This window comes from Jatropha curcas, chromosome 9 (assembly GCF_041381405.1).
Source record: "Jatropha curcas cultivar XTBG-Jc1 chromosome 9, XTBG_Jcur_1.0, whole genome shotgun sequence".
NCBI classification, from domain to species: domain Eukaryota; kingdom Viridiplantae; phylum Streptophyta; class Magnoliopsida; order Malpighiales; family Euphorbiaceae; genus Jatropha; species Jatropha curcas.
This window is the reverse complement of record NC_143159.1, coordinates 1,431,860-1,453,097: the sequence shown is the minus strand read 5'-3', so window position 1 is coordinate 1,453,097 and position 21,238 is coordinate 1,431,860. Positions and strand designations below refer to the sequence as shown.

General features: G+C 38.1%; 4 protein-coding genes across 6 annotated transcripts; 2 read left to right on the top strand and 2 right to left on the bottom strand.

Annotated features, from left to right (window-relative positions):
* The first annotated feature begins 1,058 nt into the window (after positions 1 to 1,058).
* Positions 1,059 to 5,929, top strand: LOC105633882 (kinesin-like protein KIN-7C). Its single transcript, XM_089725731.1, is given in 11 exon segments — positions 1,059 to 1,689; positions 1,809 to 1,898; positions 1,988 to 2,088; positions 2,241 to 2,354; positions 2,466 to 2,547; positions 2,623 to 2,690; positions 2,772 to 2,837; positions 2,962 to 3,531; positions 3,658 to 4,773; positions 4,849 to 5,162; positions 5,274 to 5,929. Coding segments are annotated over 11 exon segments (3,084 nt in total). The 5' UTR covers positions 1,059 to 1,448; the 3' UTR covers positions 5,596 to 5,929.
* A 128-nt stretch (positions 5,930 to 6,057) lies between these two features.
* ARC6 (Chaperone DnaJ-domain superfamily protein) lies at positions 6,058 to 9,586 on the bottom strand. 3 transcript variants are annotated; one of them, XM_020679177.3, is made up of 8 exons: positions 9,171 to 9,586; positions 8,869 to 9,099; positions 8,568 to 8,792; positions 8,226 to 8,486; positions 7,185 to 8,136; positions 6,967 to 7,023; positions 6,606 to 6,742; positions 6,058 to 6,521 (listed from the first exon to the last, which is right to left on the bottom strand). In XM_020679177.3, exons 1-8 carry the CDS (start codon positions 9,444 to 9,446, stop codon positions 6,234 to 6,236), a joined length of 2,427 nt encoding a protein of 808 aa, XP_020534836.1. In that variant the 5' UTR covers positions 9,447 to 9,586; the 3' UTR covers positions 6,058 to 6,233. The 3 variants fall into 3 exon arrangements, with proteins under 3 accessions (XP_020534836.1, XP_020534837.1, XP_012071975.1); XM_020679178.3 differs by having other exon boundaries at positions 6,967 to 7,020; XM_012216585.4 differs by lacking the exon at positions 6,967 to 7,023 and having other exon boundaries at positions 9,171 to 9,585.
* Positions 9,587 to 11,459: 1,873 nt separating this feature from the next.
* On the top strand, positions 11,460 to 15,181 carry LOC105633884 (uncharacterized). Its single transcript, XM_012216587.4, has one exon. The coding sequence runs from the start codon at positions 11,634 to 11,636 to the stop codon at positions 15,039 to 15,041; it is 3,408 nt and encodes a 1,135-aa protein (XP_012071977.1). The 5' UTR covers positions 11,460 to 11,633; the 3' UTR covers positions 15,042 to 15,181.
* A 1,551-nt stretch (positions 15,182 to 16,732) lies between these two features.
* Positions 16,733 to 20,795, bottom strand: LOC105633885 (alpha/beta-Hydrolases superfamily protein). Its single transcript, XM_012216588.4, has 9 exons — positions 20,348 to 20,795; positions 19,951 to 20,187; positions 19,282 to 19,328; positions 19,022 to 19,140; positions 18,771 to 18,931; positions 18,129 to 18,238; positions 17,956 to 18,055; positions 17,174 to 17,297; positions 16,733 to 17,070 (listed from the first exon to the last, which is right to left on the bottom strand). Exons 1-9 carry the CDS (start codon positions 20,566 to 20,568, stop codon positions 16,945 to 16,947), a joined length of 1,245 nt encoding a protein of 414 aa, XP_012071978.1. The 5' UTR covers positions 20,569 to 20,795; the 3' UTR covers positions 16,733 to 16,944.
* Positions 20,796 to 21,238: the final 443 nt, after the last annotated feature.

The following is a 21,238-nucleotide window of genomic DNA, read 5'->3' as shown; positions in this document are numbered from 1 at the left end:
AGAAACTAGAAAGTAGAAACTACCGTTCAACTCACCAACAGGTCCAAAATTACTTATCTCCCAAGCTGAACGACTCTGTCGTCTGTTAAAGACTATGAATTAAAAACTAATGTCTTACAAAAATATTGAAACGATTTTGTGATAATAACAACTGAACGACCGACGTCGGTCCAACCATAACAGACAACTCGCCAGTTTTTAAAAGGTACGGGTAAATGCCTAGAAACGACCCTAAGTCGTAGAAACGGCAAATTGGAAACAACTTTTTAAACTACACTAGCGAATGAACGACTGGCCATTCAGAATGGCCACCCATCGTTTCAATTTTTACATAGCATGCTTAATTTAATAAAGCAATTGGAATCTGTAAATGTCGTTTTCAAATGGTCTATTGCCCATCACACAACGTTTTAATTAAAATTTTTGTGATATTTCAAAGCCACCTAATGTTATGTTATATGTTTTCCCTGAAATTATTCACAAATGTATTAATCGGAATAAATAAAATACCCTAAAACAGCAAAAGAAAATTTGTTGTCATTTTTAATAAATTATAATTCAAATTACTTCGTTTGGATGCTTACTTGCAATTTTCTCAAATTTCCCTGAAAACTAATATTTCCTACCATAATTTTTTTTTTTTTTTAAGAAAAGCAATTGCTAATATAATGCTGTTTGCACATTTGTGTTGTGAACACTTTGAAGGAAAGCCATCAAATTTTTGTTTTGCTTCAAATAGTAGTTTTTTGAAATTTGAGTAAATTTTCAGGTGAAAGGCTGTAACATTGTGTCAAATGTCAGTTAACAAAATTAACCGTTAAAAAAGAAGTCAACACTATATTTTACCCATTCCCCAACTAAGAAAGAAAAGAAAACGAAGGTAAATAATAGATTGTGGTATTAAAATTAATTGGGTAATATTATTTATTACCATACAATACAACTAATACCAATCCCAGATGGCTTTTATGCGCGGGAAAATCGTGGAGGCTAAAACGGTAAGTTGATCCTATTTTAGTTTATTTCTAGTGGCTCCTCTGTAACTGATCCAATTGAAAGGGAAAAGAGAAGGGAGAGAGCGAGAGGAAGAGAGAGAGCAACGGCTCTGTCGTCTCCTTCCATTTTTACAGTTTCAGCCATTTCTTCTCTCCTCTTTCCCTCGTCATCTCCTCCCTGGGACATAAACTAACAGAGAGAGAACAGAAAAAGGTCTCAGTCAAAACTTATCTGATTTTCAATCGGTTTATTTGGCTGATTGATCTGTTTCTGCTCTTTCTCTGTTCGTCTCAAACAGATAATAACCGAGACGAAAACGGAGAAAAAAAAAGAGAAGAAAACAGATTGAAGTATTTTGTGAAATTAAAATACATACAAACATACTACTTAATACATCAGAAACCAAAAATCTATTAAATTGAGTACATTTGGTTGTTTGTTTTGTGAAGAAAATGAGTCAAAAGGGACGAGACGAGACAATGAGCATTGGCTCATCAATGGGCGGAGACGAGTCAATGTTTGGGGATATACAAGGAGAAGAGAGAATTTTTGTTTGTGTTAGAATGAGGCCTTTGAACGAGAAAGAAATTGCGAGACACGATGTCAGTGACTGGGAATGCATTAACGATACCACCATTATTTTCAAGAGCAACATGCCTGACCGCTCCATGGTCCCTACTGCTTATACATTTGGTATGCGTTCTTCCCCTACTTTTACAGAGAGGCTGTTTCATAGGACCTTACCATTACATCGATACCACCCTCAAGCCAATTGCTTCTATAATTATGTCTTTTTTTTTTTTTTTTATTAGACAGAGTATATGGAAGTGAATGCCCCACAAAGCAGGTATACGAGGGAGGAGCCAAAGAAATTGCTCTTGCAGCAGTTAGTGGCATTAACTGTGAGTTACCTTCTTGTTATTGTTTAATATTGTAGCTCTGGAGGGTCTGATGAAATTTTTAACACTGGTTAAATTGTATGTATATCCAGCAAGTATTTTTGCATATGGGCAGACAAGTAGCGGAAAAACATATACAATGAGTGGAATTACTGAATGTGCCATGGCTGACATATATCAATACATAGAACAGGTATATTGTGAAAAGAAAAATGTAAAAATTAGTTTATATATTTTATACACACACACACACACTTCATAGAACATATGTTTCTGAAGCTTATCCCACCTTATGCCCTGGAATACTTAACGAGATGCTTTTTGTTAAATGTACATAAATCACAGCACAAGGAAAGAGAATTCGTATTGAAATTCTCTGCCATGGAGATTTACAATGAAGCTGTCAGAGATCTTCTTAGCGCAGACAGTACTCCGCTTAGACTCCTTGATGATCCAGAGGTGATACTGTGCTTTTTTTGTTTCCCCAAATCTGAATATTTGCTGAGAATGCAACAATTTTTTTTTTTTTTGGGGAAGAATACACAAAATATAACAGTTTCATTTCCACAGAAAGGGACTGTTGTCGAGAAACTTATAGAGGAGAGTCTAATAGATTGGAACCACTTTCAAGAGCTCCTTTCCTTGTGTGAAGGTAATGGCATCAAGATAGAGAAAACTGCCTTTATGTATGTTTACTTTGTTTTTACCAAATGAGACTTACTTGCAGCTCAAAGACAAATAGGAGAGACCACTCTGAATGAGAACAGCTCCAGATCTCATCAAATTATAAGAGTGGTAGGCTTCTTGTGTATCACACTTATCTGTTACTCTATTTTTTTTATCTCTCTCTTTTAATCAAATGGTGATACCTCCCAGACAGTTGAAAGCGCTGCCTATGAATATTCAAGAGCTGCAAATTCAAGCACCCTCACAGCTACAGTGGTATGGAGTAATTGTCCCCACCCCCTTTCCTTCTCTCCTCTTAATATTATGATACCAAGTGTCTTGTCGGACAAAATTTTTCAGAAAATATAGAAAGAAAACTTAAGTTGGTTTTGTTCGGTAGAATTTTGTTGATCTCGCTGGGAGCGAGCGTGCTTCACAGACACTCGCAGCTGGTGTGAGATTGAAAGAAGGTTCCCACATAAATCGCAGTTTACTGACCCTGGGAACTGTAATTCGTAAATTAAGGTGGGAATTTTCAAATTTTATTTTAATTGGCAGTCAAAATTTGTAAATCAAGAACAATGGCTGGTACATCTTGTGTTATGACAAAGCATGCTTCAATGATTAATGCAGCAAGGGAAGAAATGGACACATACCTTACAGAGACTCTAAACTAACACGCATACTGCATAACTCATTAGGAGGCAATGCTAGAACTGCCATGATCTGCACGATAAGCCCATCGCGCAATCATGTTGAGCAAACAAGAAACACCCTCTTGTTTGCAAGCTGTGCCAAAGAGGTGACTACTAATGCACAGGTCAATGTGTTGATGTCAGATAAGGCTTTGGTAAAGCAATTGCAAAAAGAACTAACAAGGCTGGAGAGCCGTTTAATGGACATGGGATCAATATCTGCCACAGGTGATACTGCTGCATTACTAAGAGAGAAAGAAGTTCTGATTGAACAGGTTAATACTCATTATGATCATTAATTTTTATTGGATAAAAGCCATACTAATTGTGGCTGAATTTTTTTACTTTCGTTATGCCAAAGCTGTTGATACTGCTTTCTCTTAAATGAGGATATATTGCAGATGAAAAAGGAGATTAAAGATTTAACTTGGCAGCGTGATCTTGCACAAGCTCGTATTGAGAGTTTGCTAAGATCAGTTGGAGAGGATCGACTTACAAAAGCAGAAGAAAATTCAGCATCGGAATCGTCAGAAGTGATCAATCCTGAAGGTGTTTTAAGAAACAACAAGGATTTTGATGACCCCAGTGTTGTTACTCCTTCCAGACATCTCCTAGATATTCCAGATCCTGAAGATAATTTTCTGCTGGATGACAGCACCCCACAGTTTTCTGGGCTTGATTCATGCCGCGGTTGGGAGAACATTTCTCCAAGAAAGGATGAAGAAACTGAAGATATCTGCAAGGAAGTTCGATGTGTTGAAGCAGAGGAAGCCAATATGAACAGTAGAGCAGAAGGTGACATGTCGTTATCTGGTTCTGAAGAAAAAGAGGTAAATTTACAGTTGACCACGATAGAATCAATGGATGAAGGTGCAGCACCACCAATGCAGGATGAAGATAAAGAGTTGAATCATAACGATTCATTTGACTCTTATGATTCTCTGAAGCGAAAAATTCAGGAATTGCATGACACCATCAGCCGTTTACAATCTCCTTCGAACGAAGCAGGTGCTTCTGGCTCTAAAGGTTTGACATGGATTAGAAGCAGAAGTAGGAAATCAGTTGTTATGACTATTCCATCTGATTTTTGGTCTCAAGAGGAAGAAGAGGATGAGGATACACCACCTGCTGCACCCAAAGAAGGATCTTCTGAAAAACCAGAACCTGAAGAGGACTCTTTTGAAAGACCAGAACCTGAAGAGGAATCTTCTGAAAAACCAGAAGCAGTAGAACAAAAGCTTCCAGAAAAAACAGAAGAAATAGAGCAAAAACTTCCAGAAAAACCGGAAGAAATAGAGAAAAAACTCCCAGAATTAAAGCATTATATAAAAATTGAAAGTATGTGTAGGAAAGATTCAACAAAATCCATTAGTAGTGATTCTGCAGAAGAAGAAGAAGAAGAGACTATCAAAGAGATAGATGTAGATGTAGATGATACTACCAGTGTCCTTGATTTCGTTGCAAGAATGAACGTAATGTCTAACCCTCAATCAGAGGAGCAAATTGGTGATGTTCCGGTGAGAAAGCAAACCTTTCACACACTGTTTTATTCTCTTTGTTCTCTAGTTCATATGCATCTCATGCTCTTCTAGGTTCCGGAAGTACCAACTAGGGCTGTCCCGAGGAATATCAGAGATGGAGGTGCAGAGAGAGGCCATGGCAATAGGCAAAACCATTCAAATTGGGCCGTAAAATTTGAAAGATATAGAAGAAAGATAATTGACCTATGGGTCAAATGCAACGTCCCATTGGTCCACAGAAGTTATTTCTTCCTGCTCTTCAAAGGAGATCCTTCTGACAATGTTTACATGGAAGTAGAGCTTAGAAGATTGTACTTTTTGAAGGACACATCTGCACGTGGGACTAACGCAATGATAGATACTAAGATAGTCTCACCAGCCTCAAGGTAATCTTGCTAATCCACACAAATAGTAAGAATTGCAATAGCACGAGCAAAATGCAAATCCAGTGCAGAACGTGTAATAATTATTTCTAACATTCTTTTTTCTGTGGATAGTTTGAAGGCTCTGAACCGCGAAAGGGAATATTTAGCGAGACAAATACAGAAAAAGTTCACAAAAAGGGAAAGAGAGGAACTTTACCTGAGGTGGGGTATTGACTTAGACACGAAGCAGAGAAGCCTACAGTTGACACGCCGTTTATGGACGGACACAAAAGACATGAAACATATGAGGGAGAGCTCCCTGTTTGTTGCTAAGTTGGTTGGGTTTGTAGAGCCACGTTATGCCCCGAAAGAGATGTTTGGACTCAGTTTCATAACCCCGTCATCAACCCAGAAATCTTCCAGCTGGAGAGACAACATGTCCTCACTATTATAAAGCTTGTTGGAGGGAGAGAAGTTTCTCTGACCACCCATCTGATGCAGAGTTGAAGGCTCTTTCTTGGCAGTTTTACCTTGCATAGTTGAATGTTTTGAGTTCTCTTTTTGAATGTTTTGAGTTCTCTTTGTTGTAAAATTTAAAAATACGGTTTCTAAGCTGACTAGAGTCGCAGAATTTTTTTTTTCACCCGTTGATTCTGCTACTTTAGAACATACATAGGAGCTAAGGAAATATGGAATTACTATTATTACCTTGTTTGCAGCCATTAGCTTCTATAGAGGTGCCGAGTTAATAAAATTGAATTATATTTTTTTATTTTTTAAAAAACAAATGTTATTTATTTTTACCTGTTTATGTAAAAATTGAAATAATGTTTGATCGAGTTGACAACATTATTCAATGTTCTCCATTGTCTGTGCCAGCTAGCAATTGCGCTGAAGAAAAATTAAAGCCCAGATATAATGGAAAACAAGCCGAATTGATGAATTTTGCTACAGCTAGTCACGCTCACAGCAACAGAAGCATATATGAAACTAACACTTACGTCGGAAGAAAATTGCCTCCAATGAAATTATTGAAACCTACAGCAGAAAAAGGAATTACATTTACAATTACATGGTGCCGTCTGCCGTGTTTTACATCATTATTGCTCCCTCAGTAATTTTCCATTCCGAATTTGAAGGTGACATCTCATATCTAGTTGTGTAGGTCATGGTGTTTGAAGCATTGTTCTCTGGATGAACTGCATCCGTTAAGCACGTGGATTCTTTGATAGTTGCTTCCACTACAGCATGGCGCCCATCTAGAGAAACAGTCACGCTGTCAATGGTCAGGTCCAACAGAGTATAGTCATATACCCAGCCAAGTTGTGCTATTTCGGCTGCTCGATCAGTCCATGTTTTCAACATCTGATCATCCAAAACCTAGTAGTAGTTCTCATGGTCAGAAGTATGAAGACAACAGGAGGCACGATGATCAAGCAAAAAAATAAACACCATTTCTTTTACCTCGGGCAATTTCTCTAGAGAGTGATCAGGACCAAAAGCCTGAGATTTTATCTTCTGCCACTTACGAACTATACCCTCTGCGGACCTTGCATCCATTCTGGGCAATTCTTCGACAGATTTTTCATCTATTGCCAATCCTGTTCAATGAGTCTAAAATTAGAGTTACCTTTACAGAAAAAAGGAAGTTTCATTTGAAGGAAAAAGGGTAGGTTCTTGCTACAAACACAGCATGATACGATCAAATATGTGATTAGTATCACAATATGCATGTCATAAAAATAAAGAAACAAATCTTATCTGATATCCATCAATGCTATATCATCCACTAAATGCATACTACGATCTGGAGAAAGTTGATTACCACTTCTACTGCAGAAAGCAGGTATAGTCAAGATGGTAAAGGTCTTCAGGTGCTCTACTAAAAATTAGAGGGCAAATGAGTAGTTATCCAACCACTAGGAAGTAAAAAATATCATAAAATCGAGTTGAATGGTTGAACTAAGATTTAAATAGCTGACCATAAGTACTATATCATGATTTGATAGGTTGGACTATTGTAAATGGATTTTTAAATCATACCCACACTGATGGTGTTGACGGCCATTGCTGAACCAGTTTCATTACGTCGAATAAAGGATCCATTTGAAGTGGGTAAATATTTCAAGCCCAGCAAAGTCATTAGTCCAACAGCCACACCGGCACACATGATCTTCACACTTGCATCTTTTATTCTATCAGTAATCAATTCTTCTTCAGGCACTTCACCATAAGTATTTTTTCCAGAACTTTCAGCTTTGATGGCGGCATTATCTGGATCATACTCTTCCACAGGCTCTTCTGCCTCTACTTCAGAAAGAGAATAATTCACTCCAGCATTTTCTGGGAATCCTATATTCTCACCCTTCTTATTGAGAGGAAACACCTTCCGCAATGCCTGAATTGCACTAGCCTTCACATGGTCAATAACAGCAGTAGCCTCAGCACCAATCCGTGCTATGGCTGCTGCTGCTGCCAAGGGTGAATGACCTCCTCTTTCTAAATATCTCAAGACAGCAGGATCATCATAATAGTCTCCAAGCTTGATCTGTATGTACTTAGTGTCTCTAAATCTAGGAAAAACCTCTTCCATCAACCACGTCTCCAACAGTTTACAAAGTCCACGAAGATCCTTGAGATCATCATCCTTTGAATTTTCCATCACAAAATCAACAACTTCTGGGTTTCTGTAAGGTGAAGTAGGACTGTCTAAGCCCAACCATGCACGACACTCATCAACCTCCCCTACAAGAAGTGAACAAAGGCCCCTCTCCAAAGCAAAGTCCATCTCGTGGTTTTGTTTGGGACTATAGACAGGGACAGCATTCCCTTGAACTGTTAGCTTCATTTGAAGCTGTTGGAATAGCCTATCAGCATCTGGGATAAGATGAGGCTTTTTACCAACAAAAGCTTGAGCAACAAGGGCAAGTGCCACTCCATATAGTTCAAAATGTTCTGGTGGAATATGCTTTGGTGTGGCTACAAATTGATCAACCTTCCGTATGAAAAATGAAAAGGAAAAATTATTAACAATATCATCACAAAACATAATAAGGTAATGGCAGGCAAGCTGATCCATACTACCTGCTCAGAAGCTGTCATACGCAAGAAGGCCTCATTCATGAAATCTTCCCGCGTGAATCCTCCAGCAACAGGTGCAGCCCCTCCTCCACCAACAGCCCACAATATATTGCACACTCCTTGGAGACCCTCTGCTCGTTTCATCTTGTATTCATCATCAAGTGGTAAGGCTAGAAGTTCTAGGACATACCGAGGAGTGATCTCCTCTAATGTCTCATCAATTTGTGCTTGTAAATCCGGTGCAAGGCTGCTGGCCCCTTCCTCCTACATCCATGTAAAAAAGAAAAATGTAACTTAATATAACTACATTAAACAATGAAACTTTTAGTAAATGTAACGCAATACCTGCAAGAGTTTCAGCGCTCTCTCGAGCATCTCACAACCTCTAATAAAATCCGGAGGGTTCAATGCCATAGCATCTCTTGACATATCCACGTAAGCAAGCGCCATAGCCAGCACGACGTCTTGCTTGAATGACTTAGGCAGCCTCTCCCTAAGCAAATCCTCTCCAATTTTATTAACAACCTCATTCTCCCCTGATTCTTGCAACAAACACAGAGCCCCAGGAACCTACAACAATGCCCATTCATTTTCCACCTTTCCTTTAATCCTAAAAAATTAGCAAAATAAAGAGAGAGTGACATACCTTTTCCCACGGCACTTGAGTGATAATAGTGTCGTGCTCGTCATCTATGAGGCCTTGATTGTATTCTCTTCTTGATTCAGGGTCCGCTAAGGTTTCACATGCGGCTTGGAGAATCTGTCTACGGCTAATAAATACGTCTTGACTGAATCCGTATTGAGGAGGTTTAGAAACCTTAGCTTCATAAGCTCTCTTTATGCCATCTCCAAGGAAATGTGTCTCAGCTCCTAACACCTTTCATATAGTTGTAATTTTAGTCTATCTGAAAATCCAAATTCCTTAGAGTGCGAGAGGAATTAACTTACCTGATAGAAATGGAGAGGAATCGACACGTAGCGCTCAGGTGGGGAAATAAGGGGAGGGGAAGGAGGAGCGAGGGTGGCGGTGGAAGAGGAGAGAGAATTATGGAGGTCGGAGGCGTCGGCTGTAGTGTTAAAAAATTGGAAGTCGCCGAGGAGGCGATCGGCCCATCTGCTGGCGGAGCAGGTGGTGGTGGTAATAAGTTTGGAAGATTTTCTGGGGATTATTGGAGGAGCAACTAGCCTTGGAGCACCAATGCCAATGTATCTCATGGCCTCCATTGTAACTGAGTGTGGCTAAACCCTCTTTCCCGGGGTTGAATACTTACTATTACGAGTTATGAATCACTGATACCGATGGAAAGCTAATGGTTGGTAGGAAATAGCAGCGTTTTTTATTCTTTCTTTGGAAAATATTGCAATATTTTTAACATTCGGTTGTAGTCTAGTCTAGTTAAATATTCGGCTCCCACCAGAAAGGCCCGGGTTCGACTACAGGCAATGGAAAGTTTTTAAAATCTTAAAGACAAAGCGTATGTTGGGCTTTGGGCCTCATTTTAGAAACCTACCATTTTTGCTTGACCCATCCCACATAGGAGGCCTAGGAGACACTATTCGACGTGTCGTGCACAATGACAATCTGGTTAGAATTGGGAATGTGATAGGACACTGAATAATTATCATCTTCTTTGAGGGCAAATATTTATTGGTTACGAAGGAATGTTAATTTTTTTATTTAATTTCACTCCTTCCGGATGGCCAAATAATTTGAGCACATTGTGGTAATGAGTTCGAAAGTTTTACTGGGATGATTGGCTCAGCAACGTCTCATGGCTTCTATTTTAACTGGTGTGGCTTAAATGCACCTTTCTAAGGGTTTTAGTGCGTTTGTTTTTGAGTAGGCGTGTAAATGATCGGTCTGGTTTCATTGTTGGATAGAAATTTTTTGAACTTATGTTCTAAACAAAGCCAACGGTTGGATTAATTGCTGCCATTTTCTAACCTCTTGTTTAAGTCTGGAATTGCTCTTGCACCCCTGAAATAGTTCAACTAGAAACGCTGTGCCTTTCTAAAAGAGCCATTGGCTGTTACATCATTGGACAAAGGACTAGCTTTGTCGTTTAGCCACATAAGTCGTGTGGGTTAGCAAATGGTTTGGTCAACTAAACCGACTTAATTCAATTTAGGTTTATAAGTATAATTTGATTCAGTTTTGAGTTTTGAGTTTTGATAAATTTCGGTTGTTGATACAATATTATATGTATATAGTTAAATTTTGTATTCATTTGATTATGTTAATTCAATTTGTTTGATTAATTTTAATATTTTAATTCAGTTCAATTCAATTCAATTTGTTATTTTTAAATTTGAGTTTTTTTTTTTAATCTATTAGAGACTTTATAGCCAAAATATCACTGCGGCTACATAAAAAGGGCAGCCATCCCATATTGATTTACCAAATTGATGAAAATTTAAAAATTCCTTAAATTTAATAATTGATTAAAAGGTTATATAGATTTAAATACAAGTACGAGATACAAAAATCACACAGTATAAGCTAACAGTATTTGATTATATCTTAACAAATACATAATCAAATACATGAGCAACTAATTTGCGAAGAATACGGAGCCTTATAAAAAACAACTGTGATAGAGAAGGCTCAACTCTCCTAAACTACTGCCTAAATGATAAATTTAAATATATTAATTTGTTTAAAATTTCAATTTAATTAATGAACCGAATAATGCTCATGCTTAGACAATAAAGTCAAAGTTGACTGCTTTAAAGTCGACATCTATCCAATCACTGCAGTCTAATCAAAATAATTTCTTTCAATCCATAAGAAAATCCTCTTTGTATATATTTATTTATCTATATCACAATTTAGAGACAGAGTTTAAAGTAATAAATTAAAAATATGTCAACAATATATTTATTCCTTTCCTAATTTCTTTTGGCCTTTCATTTTCTTTCTTGGCAAACGTGTTAATTTAGATAAAAAAAAAAAGCAAAAGAAGAAAAAGAGTCAACATTGAGATTGAAAAGGTATTGTGTGCTAATTAATAAGTCATGAGCTAACTTTATTCAAGTCACCATCTCTCCCGTGAGGTGACACTATCAAATCCCCTGCGTGATAAGAATCCGCAAGAGACTTAATGATCAACCCCATCGGAACCTCAAACATAAAGTGCAAACGCAAAGTTAATATCCTTAATTCTTTAAAAAGGCGTTGCACCTTTTAACGGAGAAACTAAACTAGTAGTAACAAAATAAAAGCCCACATAAACAACACGCACTTGTAACGCAACATATGGCGTCGTTTCTGTCAAGCACTCTTTCCAGTCTATCTCTACTAAGACTGAGACACGCTCCTCTTGTAATCTGTCTCTCTCCACTACTATAGCCAATTTCTTCACTCACAACCGTCATTTTTATTTCTCGACCTTCTACTTCTTCTTCCCTCAAATGGCAATGTCTATTCATATTATTTTTGTTTTCTCCGTTTATTATTATGCTGCTTTCTTAAGCTTTGCTTTATCCCACGCCGTTCCATTGTCGGAGATCCAGGCTTTGACGTCTTTCAAGCTCGGTCTCCGTGATCCCCTCGGTGCATTGGATGGCTGGGATGTTTCTACGCCGTCAGCTCCCTGTGACTGGCGCGGCATTGTCTGTTATGGTAACCGAGTCCGTGAGCTCCGTTTGCCTCGGCTTCAACTCAGTGGAGCAATCAGTAACCAGTTTGCTAACTTGCGCCAGTTGCGCAAGTTAAGTTTACATTCTAACAACTTCAATGGCTCTATTCCAACTTCTCTCTCTCAATGTTCTCTCTTACGCGCCCTATACTTGCAAGACAACGCACTCTCCGGCGGGCTTCCGTCGGCGATTATTAACCTTTCTAATCTTCAAGTCCTTAATGTAGCTCACAACTTCCTTAGCGGGAAATTCCCTGGGGATATATCACTTTCTCTCAGATACTTGGACTTGTCGTCAAATGCCTTCTACGGAGGAATATCGGCCAACTTTTCTACAGAATCTCAGCTTCAACTCATTAATCTATCGTATAATAAATTCTCCGGCGGAGTTCCGGCCAGCATTGGTCAACTTCAAGAACTGGAGTATTTATGGCTAGACTCCAATCAACTGTACGGTACACTGCCATCGGCGATAGCCAACTGTTCTTCGCTTATACACCTGAGCGCTGAAGACAATGCGCTTAGAGGTTTGATTCCAGCAACCATTGGTTCAATTCCGAAACTTGAAGTCCTTTCTTTATCACGAAATGAACTCTCCGGTTCAATTCCTGCTAGTATCTTCTGTAATGTTTTGAGTAACTTTTCTTCGCTGAGGATTGTGCAGCTGGGGTTTAATGCATTCACGGGTATTGTTAAGCCGCCAAAAGGAGGAGGGTGTGTTAGTGTTTTGGAGGTCTTAGACATTCACGAGAATCACATAAATGGTATTTTTCCTTCTTGGTTGACTAATATGACGGCGCTTAGAGTGATTGATCTTTCTGGAAACTCCTTTTCTGGTGCTTTACCGGCTGGTATTGGAAATCTTGTGAGGTTAGAGGAGCTAAGAGTTGCTAATAATTCATTAACTGGTAATATTCCTTCCCAGATTGTAAAATGCAGTTCCTTACAAGTTGTTGATCTAGAAGGGAATAGGTTTTTGGGTGATATTCCTATTTTCTTGAGTCAACTAAGGAACTTGAAATCATTATCTTTAGGAGGGAACCTCTATTCTGGTTCGATTCCATCAAGTCTTGGAGGTCTTTCCCAGCTTGTAACTCTGAAAGTAAACAACAATAATCTCACGGGAAATGTACCACAGAATTTATTGAAGCTAAGTAATTTGAGCACTTTGAATCTTGGTTACAACAAATTTTCTGGAGAGATTCCTTACAATATAGGGGACTTGAAAGGATTGCTGGTTTTGAATTTGAGTGCTTGTGGATTTTCCGGGAGGATTCCTTTGAGTATTGGGAATTTGTTGAAACTCACTAGTTTGGATTTAAGTAAGCAGAATTTGTCTGGCGAGTTACCACTTGAGTTTTTTGGGTTGCCAAGTCTGAAGGTTGTTGCTTTGGAAGAGAACAAGTTATCTGGAGATGTTCCTGAAGGTTTTAGCAGCTTAGTTAGTCTACAGTATCTCAATCTCACCAGCAATTCTTTCACCGGTGTAATTCCAGCAACTTATGGATTTCTAAGTTCATTAGTTGTCCTCTCACTATCTCATAATAAAATTTCTGGTGGAATTCCAGCAGAGCTTAGTAATTGTTCTAGCCTTGAAGTTCTTGAACTTCGTTCGAATCATTTGAAGGGCAGCATTCCAGGTGATATCTCTCGTTTATCGCATTTGAAGAAGCTTGATTTGGGCCAAAATAATATAACTGGCGAAATCCCAGAGGAGATTTACAGATGCAGCGCTCTAATTTCTCTGCTTTTGGATGCTAATCACTTTTCAGGCCATATAACAGAATCCTTGTCCAGGTTATCAAATTTAACAGTCTTAAATCTTTCTTCCAACAGCTTTAGTGGGGCCATTCCAGCAAACCTTTCTAAAATCTCTAGCCTGAAATATTTAAATTTATCAAATAACAATCTTGAGGGAGAGATTCCAAAATCACTCGCCTCTAGATTCAATGACCCTTCTGTGTTTTCTATGAATGTCAAATTATGTGGAAAGCCACTGGGTAGAGAATGTGCCGAAGTAAGGAACAGAAAAAGGAAGAAAATGTTTCTAGTCATTGGTTTAGCTGTAGCTGGCGCTTTCATTTCATTGTTTTGTTGCTGTGGCTATATTTTCAGCCTCTTGCGCTGGCGCAAGAGGCTTAGAGAAGGGGTAACTGGTGAAAAGAAGCGTAGCCCAGCCAGGGCGAGCTCAGGAGGGGACAGGAGTCGTGGAAGTGGAGAAAATGGAGGGCCAAGACTAGTCATGTTCAATAACAAGATAACATATGCAGAGACATTGGAAGCAACAAGGCAATTTGATGAGGAAAATGTGTTAAGCAGAGGAAGATATGGACTTGTATTCAAGGCCACTTATCAAGATGGAATGGTTCTGTCAATCCGTCGCCTTCCGGATGGATCAATAGATGAAGGCATCTTTCGTAAAGAAGCAGAATCATTAGGGAAGGTCAAGCATAGAAATCTAACAGTTTTACGTGGATACTATGCAGGACCACCTGACGTTAGATTGCTTGTTTATGATTATATGCCTAATGGAAATTTGGCTACTCTTCTTCAAGAAGCTTCGCACCAAGATGGGCATGTTCTAAACTGGCCAATGCGTCATTTAATAGCTTTAGGTATTGCTCGGGGCCTAGCTTTCTTGCATTCAGTCACAATAGTCCATGGTGATGTGAAGCCACAAAATGTTCTTTTTGATGCCGATTTTGAAGCACATTTATCCGAATTCGGGCTTGACAAATTAACCATAGCTACACCAGCAGAAGCTTCCTCATCTTCCACCCCAATTGGTTCATTAGGTTATGTATCACCAGAAGCAGCATTAACAAGACAACCCACTAAAGAAGCTGACGTGTACAGTTACGGTATTGTATTGTTAGAGATTTTAACTGGAAGGAAACCAGTCATGTTTACTCAAGATGAAGATATTGTAAAGTGGGTTAAAAAGCAATTACAAAGAGGCCAAATTTCAGAATTACTTGAACCTGGTTTGCTTGAGCTAGACCCTGAGTCATCAGAATGGGAAGAGTTTTTATTAGGAGTTAAAGTTGGGCTTCTTTGCACAGCACCTGATCCACTTGATAGACCATCAATGGCTGATATTGTTTTCATGCTTGAAGGGTGTAGGGTTGGACCAGATATTCCCTCTTCAGCTGATCCCACCACACTGCCTTCTCCAGTTTGAACTCTTATTTTTTAGTATTTGAAACAGAGTTTTTCCCAAAAACAAGTATCATTCTTGATCATTATTTTCTTCCAAGATTTGTTTAATATGTTTCATCATTATCGTCATCATTCCAAGATTAATCCTTTTTCTCTTCTGTATGGTGGGTGTCTTATTTATTAATTAATTATTAATGATTTGTTTAGCTCTTCATTATTCCTCAACTTGCTCCAACTGGACAAAGCTTTGACCCCACGGCGCCGTTGAACTGGTTCTTCCGTGATTCCTTCCGTAGACCAGGAGCAGGAGGGCCCAACAAATTCAATTCCCGCCAAAAATGGGATATAGAATGCGGATAAGACACGTGGCGATATCTGAAGGAGGGTAAAAGTAGCCGTTAATGTGACTGGTGAGACCGCAGGTGGCTTTATCGGAAATAGGAATTAGGGCGTTGATACGAGTGAACGTGTCCCTTTTGTTTTGGCTTGGCCTAAAGTAAAGAGAAAGAGAGCGCAATTAAAAGATTCTATAACCGTTGCCATGTAGGATTGAGAAAGTGTTGACCAGCACGTGGTCCCTGACTGGCCACAAAGTCCGATCACTTTTCTTATGCTTTGTCTGGGAAGAGGGCAAGCAAAATAAGGGTGGAAGTAAAGTAGGGGTGAATAATTTTACTGTTCATTTTTCTCATAAAATGGAGTAAAAACGAGATTAAAATGGGTGTAAAATAAATTTATTTTACATTCTCCTTAATATTTTACCTCAAACTAAACAAAAAATTTTAATAATTCTAAAAAATTTTCACTCGTTATTTTACAATCCATCCAAACTTTACACCATTTCAAACAAAGGCTTAATGCATGAAAGGCAAGCACGGAAGCTGTATGGGTTTTGGCCAGGCATTCAGTATTGGGGCCCAAGCTAGAACTTTACACTCTTCTCAATTATTAATTCTCTCTCTCTTTCTCTCTCAATTATGTACACAGTAAAATACATGATGCCAGTGTACGTGTACGTAGCTAAAGTGTCTTTTAATGCGCCTTGTGACTAACTCAGTTTTCAGAACCAACTACCAAAATATCAATCAATTGGGTCATGAGAATAGACAAAAAGCAACAGTGAGTGAATGTAGCACCCGTCATTTTCAATATTTTACTCTCTGTTCTATCCCTTTCATCCCACTTAAAGAGATATTTTTTACTGCCTGCAGTCATCCCAGTTAACGAGTACGGGATTGGGACCCCTCGACACTGCAATTCTGTTTCCCTAATTATCACACTAGAAGTTCCCTCATCAGCAAGTCGCTGTAACTTGACGCTCTTCGAGTGAAAACATTCAAAGTGACTGTAAGTTTTGGAACTGAAACCGAGAGCGGCAAAAGAAATAGATGGCAAAGCAAATAAGAAGACAAAATTAGATTGTTATTAACCAATTTCTCTTGAAAAAATGTGTTAAATGAGTGATACTTTCTATTTCCTCTTCATTTTCCTCGTACTCAAGACAAAATTACTTATTATTGGCTCCAAAAATAGCACTTTTCTCCCTCTCGTTCCCTCCATTTTTGACAGTCTAGCACAACCAAATTGTTCTCACGTCATAACATTAACTGATGGAAAGAACCGTGACTGATAATTATATGCATGGCAAGGAGATGCTAAAATTTAAATATAAGGTTCTTTCAGTGGGCCTGGAAAAGAAGTAAATCTAGTAAATTGAGCCAAAAAAATATTGTTAGTAAACATGTCCTTAATTGTCAATCCTTGGGGACATTTTTTCTTGAATGTTGGTTTATACATATATATATCTGTAGTATATTCAAGAAATTTTACATATACATATACATGTAAAGAATGTTATATCGATGAATATTGGTGTGAATTTTCTAATTGAATTCACATCTGGGATAAAATTATACACAAAAAAGCTATGCAGATGTCAGACCTTCAGGAAGGGATTCATTATCAGGGTCACGCGAGAGAAATCTCCGGCAAGCATAGAACATAGCTGAATGAAATCCTGTTGGATTGTCTATGAAGACAAAATGTCCACCCTGAAATTAAGCACAGAAAAGAACTCCATTAGTCTTAAAGATGCTTGGCATTTCGCTATATTCTTCACTCTGAAAGAAGTATGAGAGAGAGAGAGATAAAGACCTGGGGAACCCTAATGATTTCACATGGGACCTTCATATGCTTGCGAGCTTCTTGGGCCCCTTGATAATTCATCCAATCTTGAAATCCATATATGAAAGTAGTTGGAACTTTCCACTCAGATGCTCTGTAAAGAAAAGTATGATTATTAAGAATTTCCACAATGAACTTCCACCAAGATGCTCTTTTGTACATGTTGAAGTAGAATATACAAGCCTCTGTTTGTACTAGAATCTAGTTTGAGTAACACTTCTCACGAAAAGTCCTTTCATAATGCAGGCATTCATGCATGTAAATCTAGCAAGAGATACCTAAGTTGATCCATGAATGAACCAGGAGGAATCTTTTTTTCAAATGCAAAATGGATGAGAATCAACAATTTTTTTGCATAAAATACAATTCCTTCGAACTTATCTAGTCCCCCTTCTATGCAAGAAACAAATATAAAAAATATCCTCCTGGAATTATTATATTCTCAGTTGAAACCACTGGCAAATTGTGTGATCTTAAAAACATTGAATTTTCTTTAGGAAGCCCATCCACTCCAACCAACGGAAGCAAGTAATCTAATAATTCACGGAGAACCTTCTAGACAACAATGGTTCCCAAGACTTTCAAAGAAGGAAGACTCTGAGCAATATAATTATTTTTTTTATCTAATGTTGCAACAACATAAAATCTCATCGACACAAAATAGTTCAGAAAAGACATAAATTGACGCATGAAAAAGGCATTTTTATGACCTATTCTTGAGAAATATATCAATAAAAGTATGATTATCAAACCTTTGTAGAAGAGGCATGCGGGCAAATGCTCCAAAAGAGAATATATATTTCAAGCAGAGTTCCCCACTAGCTTTAGCTGCTAAAGTGTGATAAACATAGTCTGCAAATAAAAAGAAATCATCAGATAACCACCGATAACACATGATACAAACACATATAAAATCCTACACTACCTGTTAGCAATTTAGACTCCTCCCCAGTTAATACCTCTCCAGTGGAATATGCACCAAATCTAGCACTAGTATACCTGCGTACAAGATCTGGACCCCAAGGACCTAAACCTCTGCATGAAAAGATTAACCAGGAAATCAGAAACTGAAAGGTAAAGGCAGCTAATGCAACCCAAGATTCAGCGCACTATACAAAAAAAAAAAAAAAAAAAAAAATCTACTCTCAGTAGACAGACGAGAAAGATGCTTGAATGCTACTAAAAGATACGGGAAAAAAGAAACATATTTATGCATACACATCCTATTCTGAAGCATTATCAAAAACCCCGTTCCTCAATGAACAAAGAAGCTCAACCAAAATTATTTAATTGACAGTAGACCATAACTTTGATCTTATTCATTGGCACAAGCATTGTATTGCACAGGTTACATTTACACCGGTGCAATACCAAAAACCATGAAAAATATTTTGACTGGGGTTTATCCTATAAGAATATGCCAACAAAAAGCGCAAGTAACTGAACAATGCAGGTCATATATCCACAAGGAGAAATGTATGATCACGAAAATGTCACATCTAAAATGATGGAAAAGAGATATGCAATTGTCTGTTAAATTAGGAAAATAATATATAGATTTATGTACCTAACAAGCTTCTGAGGAGTAAAATTAGATTCCCACAAATGATTAATAATTGCTCCTTTCCAAGTTGCTCTAAATTGAGTAATCCACTCTGACTTAGCTTCTGCTTCTGATGAAAATCCAGCAGGTCCCACTAAAATCAAATGCTGAACGTGCTCAGGATGCTACGACATAGACATATAATTACTATTAGGAATGGCCTAAGTGTCATCATATTGTTATCAAAATTCTAAAATGCATGGAAAAGAAATCACCTTGAGAGCATATTTAGCTGCAACATATCCTCCAAAAGAATGTCCAAGTAATATGAAGTTACTGAGGTTTTTCGCTTTCCTCCATTCCTCAAAGGAGTCAATAAACCATGCCTCAGTTTCTACATTATTAAATGCAACACAATTAAAAGAATTCTTCTGCATGATTTATGTCTTGATAAACAAAATACTATAAGGATATCTTGCAAACTACTTGTAAATGAAATGTCTTGAATTTGATGAAAACATAAGCTTGATCTAACCTTCGGTGCTTTTGCATGTAAAGTCAGGTCTACTTGATCCACCCCAGCTGTATTAAGCCAAAAAAAAAAAAATCACAACAATTATCTGTCACGGAAAACAGAACCGAATCCCCTCTCTCAAAAAAAGTTTTAAAACAAAGTAAAAGAACAAGTAGAAAAGAAAAGGAAAAAGGTTTGCAGAATTGAGAATATATAGAAAGACAAACGATTGTTAAGGAATATATGACTAAATCGCTTATCAAAAAGAGGGAGAGCAGGTTAATATGGTGGATGAATTCGTTGTTGTTTCTTCTTCTCTTTTACTTATTTCTTCAAAGTTCTACTTAAAATTCTCAAGAATCGAGAAGTGTAGACAAGGGAAAAAAACAACTCAATCCTGTTAAAAAAAGTACTTCTCATCGCGTTAAAAATATATTGCTCAGGCCAATACAGAATATATTGGACTCTTGGAACCAAGCTAAACCTTGTACATTTAGGCTTCATTTGGTGTCAGTAATGGAGTAATGTAATGTAAACATTTTCATATCTAGAGTTTTCAATTACTTCCATTACTGCTCATCAAACGTTAATCATCTAAGATTCAGTTACCAAATATTAGATAACTTGAGGATTCAAATTACAAAACTAGAACTATCAATTCTAGAACAAAGGGAATGTGATTAAACTTACCCAAGCTGATCAATAGCAATGACCTTGAAACGACTAGCGAGAGCATCAAAATTCCGAAAGAAGAAGCCTTGAGAAGCAGCATATCCGTGGACCATTACGAGCGTGGGCGAGTCCTCCTTGCTATCGAAGGTAAGGGTGTTAATGAAACGTGGCTCATTGCTTTCAGAACGAAACCACCTCACTTTGGACCCAGGCGGGCCTGACCCTATATTAACTTGCTCTTGGACATAAGGAGTCCTGAAATTGAAATTCCCGAGATTAACAATTCAAATTACAATCAAATAGATCCAATTACAATCAAATAGATCCAATTAAAAAAATTATTCATCCTTATGTGAAGCTCTCTGTTTCAATTAGGGTTTAATGTCAAAACAACTGGAGAGAAACAGGAAATTACTTGACTAGAGAGAGGAGGCGTTTTTCGGCTGCAATGATGTGATCGGTGGAAGTAGGGATCCAACGAAGGACAGAAGGCCACAATGATCTCGTTTTTGCTCTTGATGAGGTTGAGGTTGATGTTGATGTTGATGTTGATGTTGCAGCAGCAGCAGCAGCTGACCCTAACTCTTCGGCCATTTTCGATATTGAGCTAGATACCCGTGGACGAAGCAAGTTCATGTATATCTAAATGTACACAAGATTCTTTCGCTGATGAGAAGAAATCAATGCAGGCAAAGCGGGTGGGGGATTATAAAGCAGTTATTATTCGTACGCCGGGATAACTGGCAAAAGTGGGCGCCACGCTATACGACCCAGTTTTGACCCCGTTAAGAGGAACAACGTGTAACGTATCGTCTGATCAAATGTGTAGAGAACACAACAGCTGTCGTGTAGACCAGTGCTTCTAAGAATCACCTAGTAAGATGGAAGTGAATTCGAAAAATCTGGTTGGTTAAAGCTATACGTCTTCCTTGATCTAGAAAGTGCCAGAACATTTCTTCTTGTTGAAATGACGTTGGCGATGACGTAGCACATAAATAATTAAAGTCTAAAGCCGTCAGGCGTCAGCCCGTGTGAAATTCTTTTTGGTAAGTACAAAGAGCAGCGAGTCGGTTTCTTGTAGCTGGTATTTGATTGCGATATATGAAATCATTTTGTTCATTTTTAGAGTGGAGGTTTGATATCTCTTTTCATTTACCATTTTCTTTGCATGAGAATTTGTGTGGTGTGTTGATAATGAGACAATCTATTGCTTCATGTTGAGTGGGAGGACTGGAAATGGTGAGAAAACAGGGGAGGAATTGAATATATGAAGGCAATATTGAGTTTATGCTGAAACAGGTTTTGC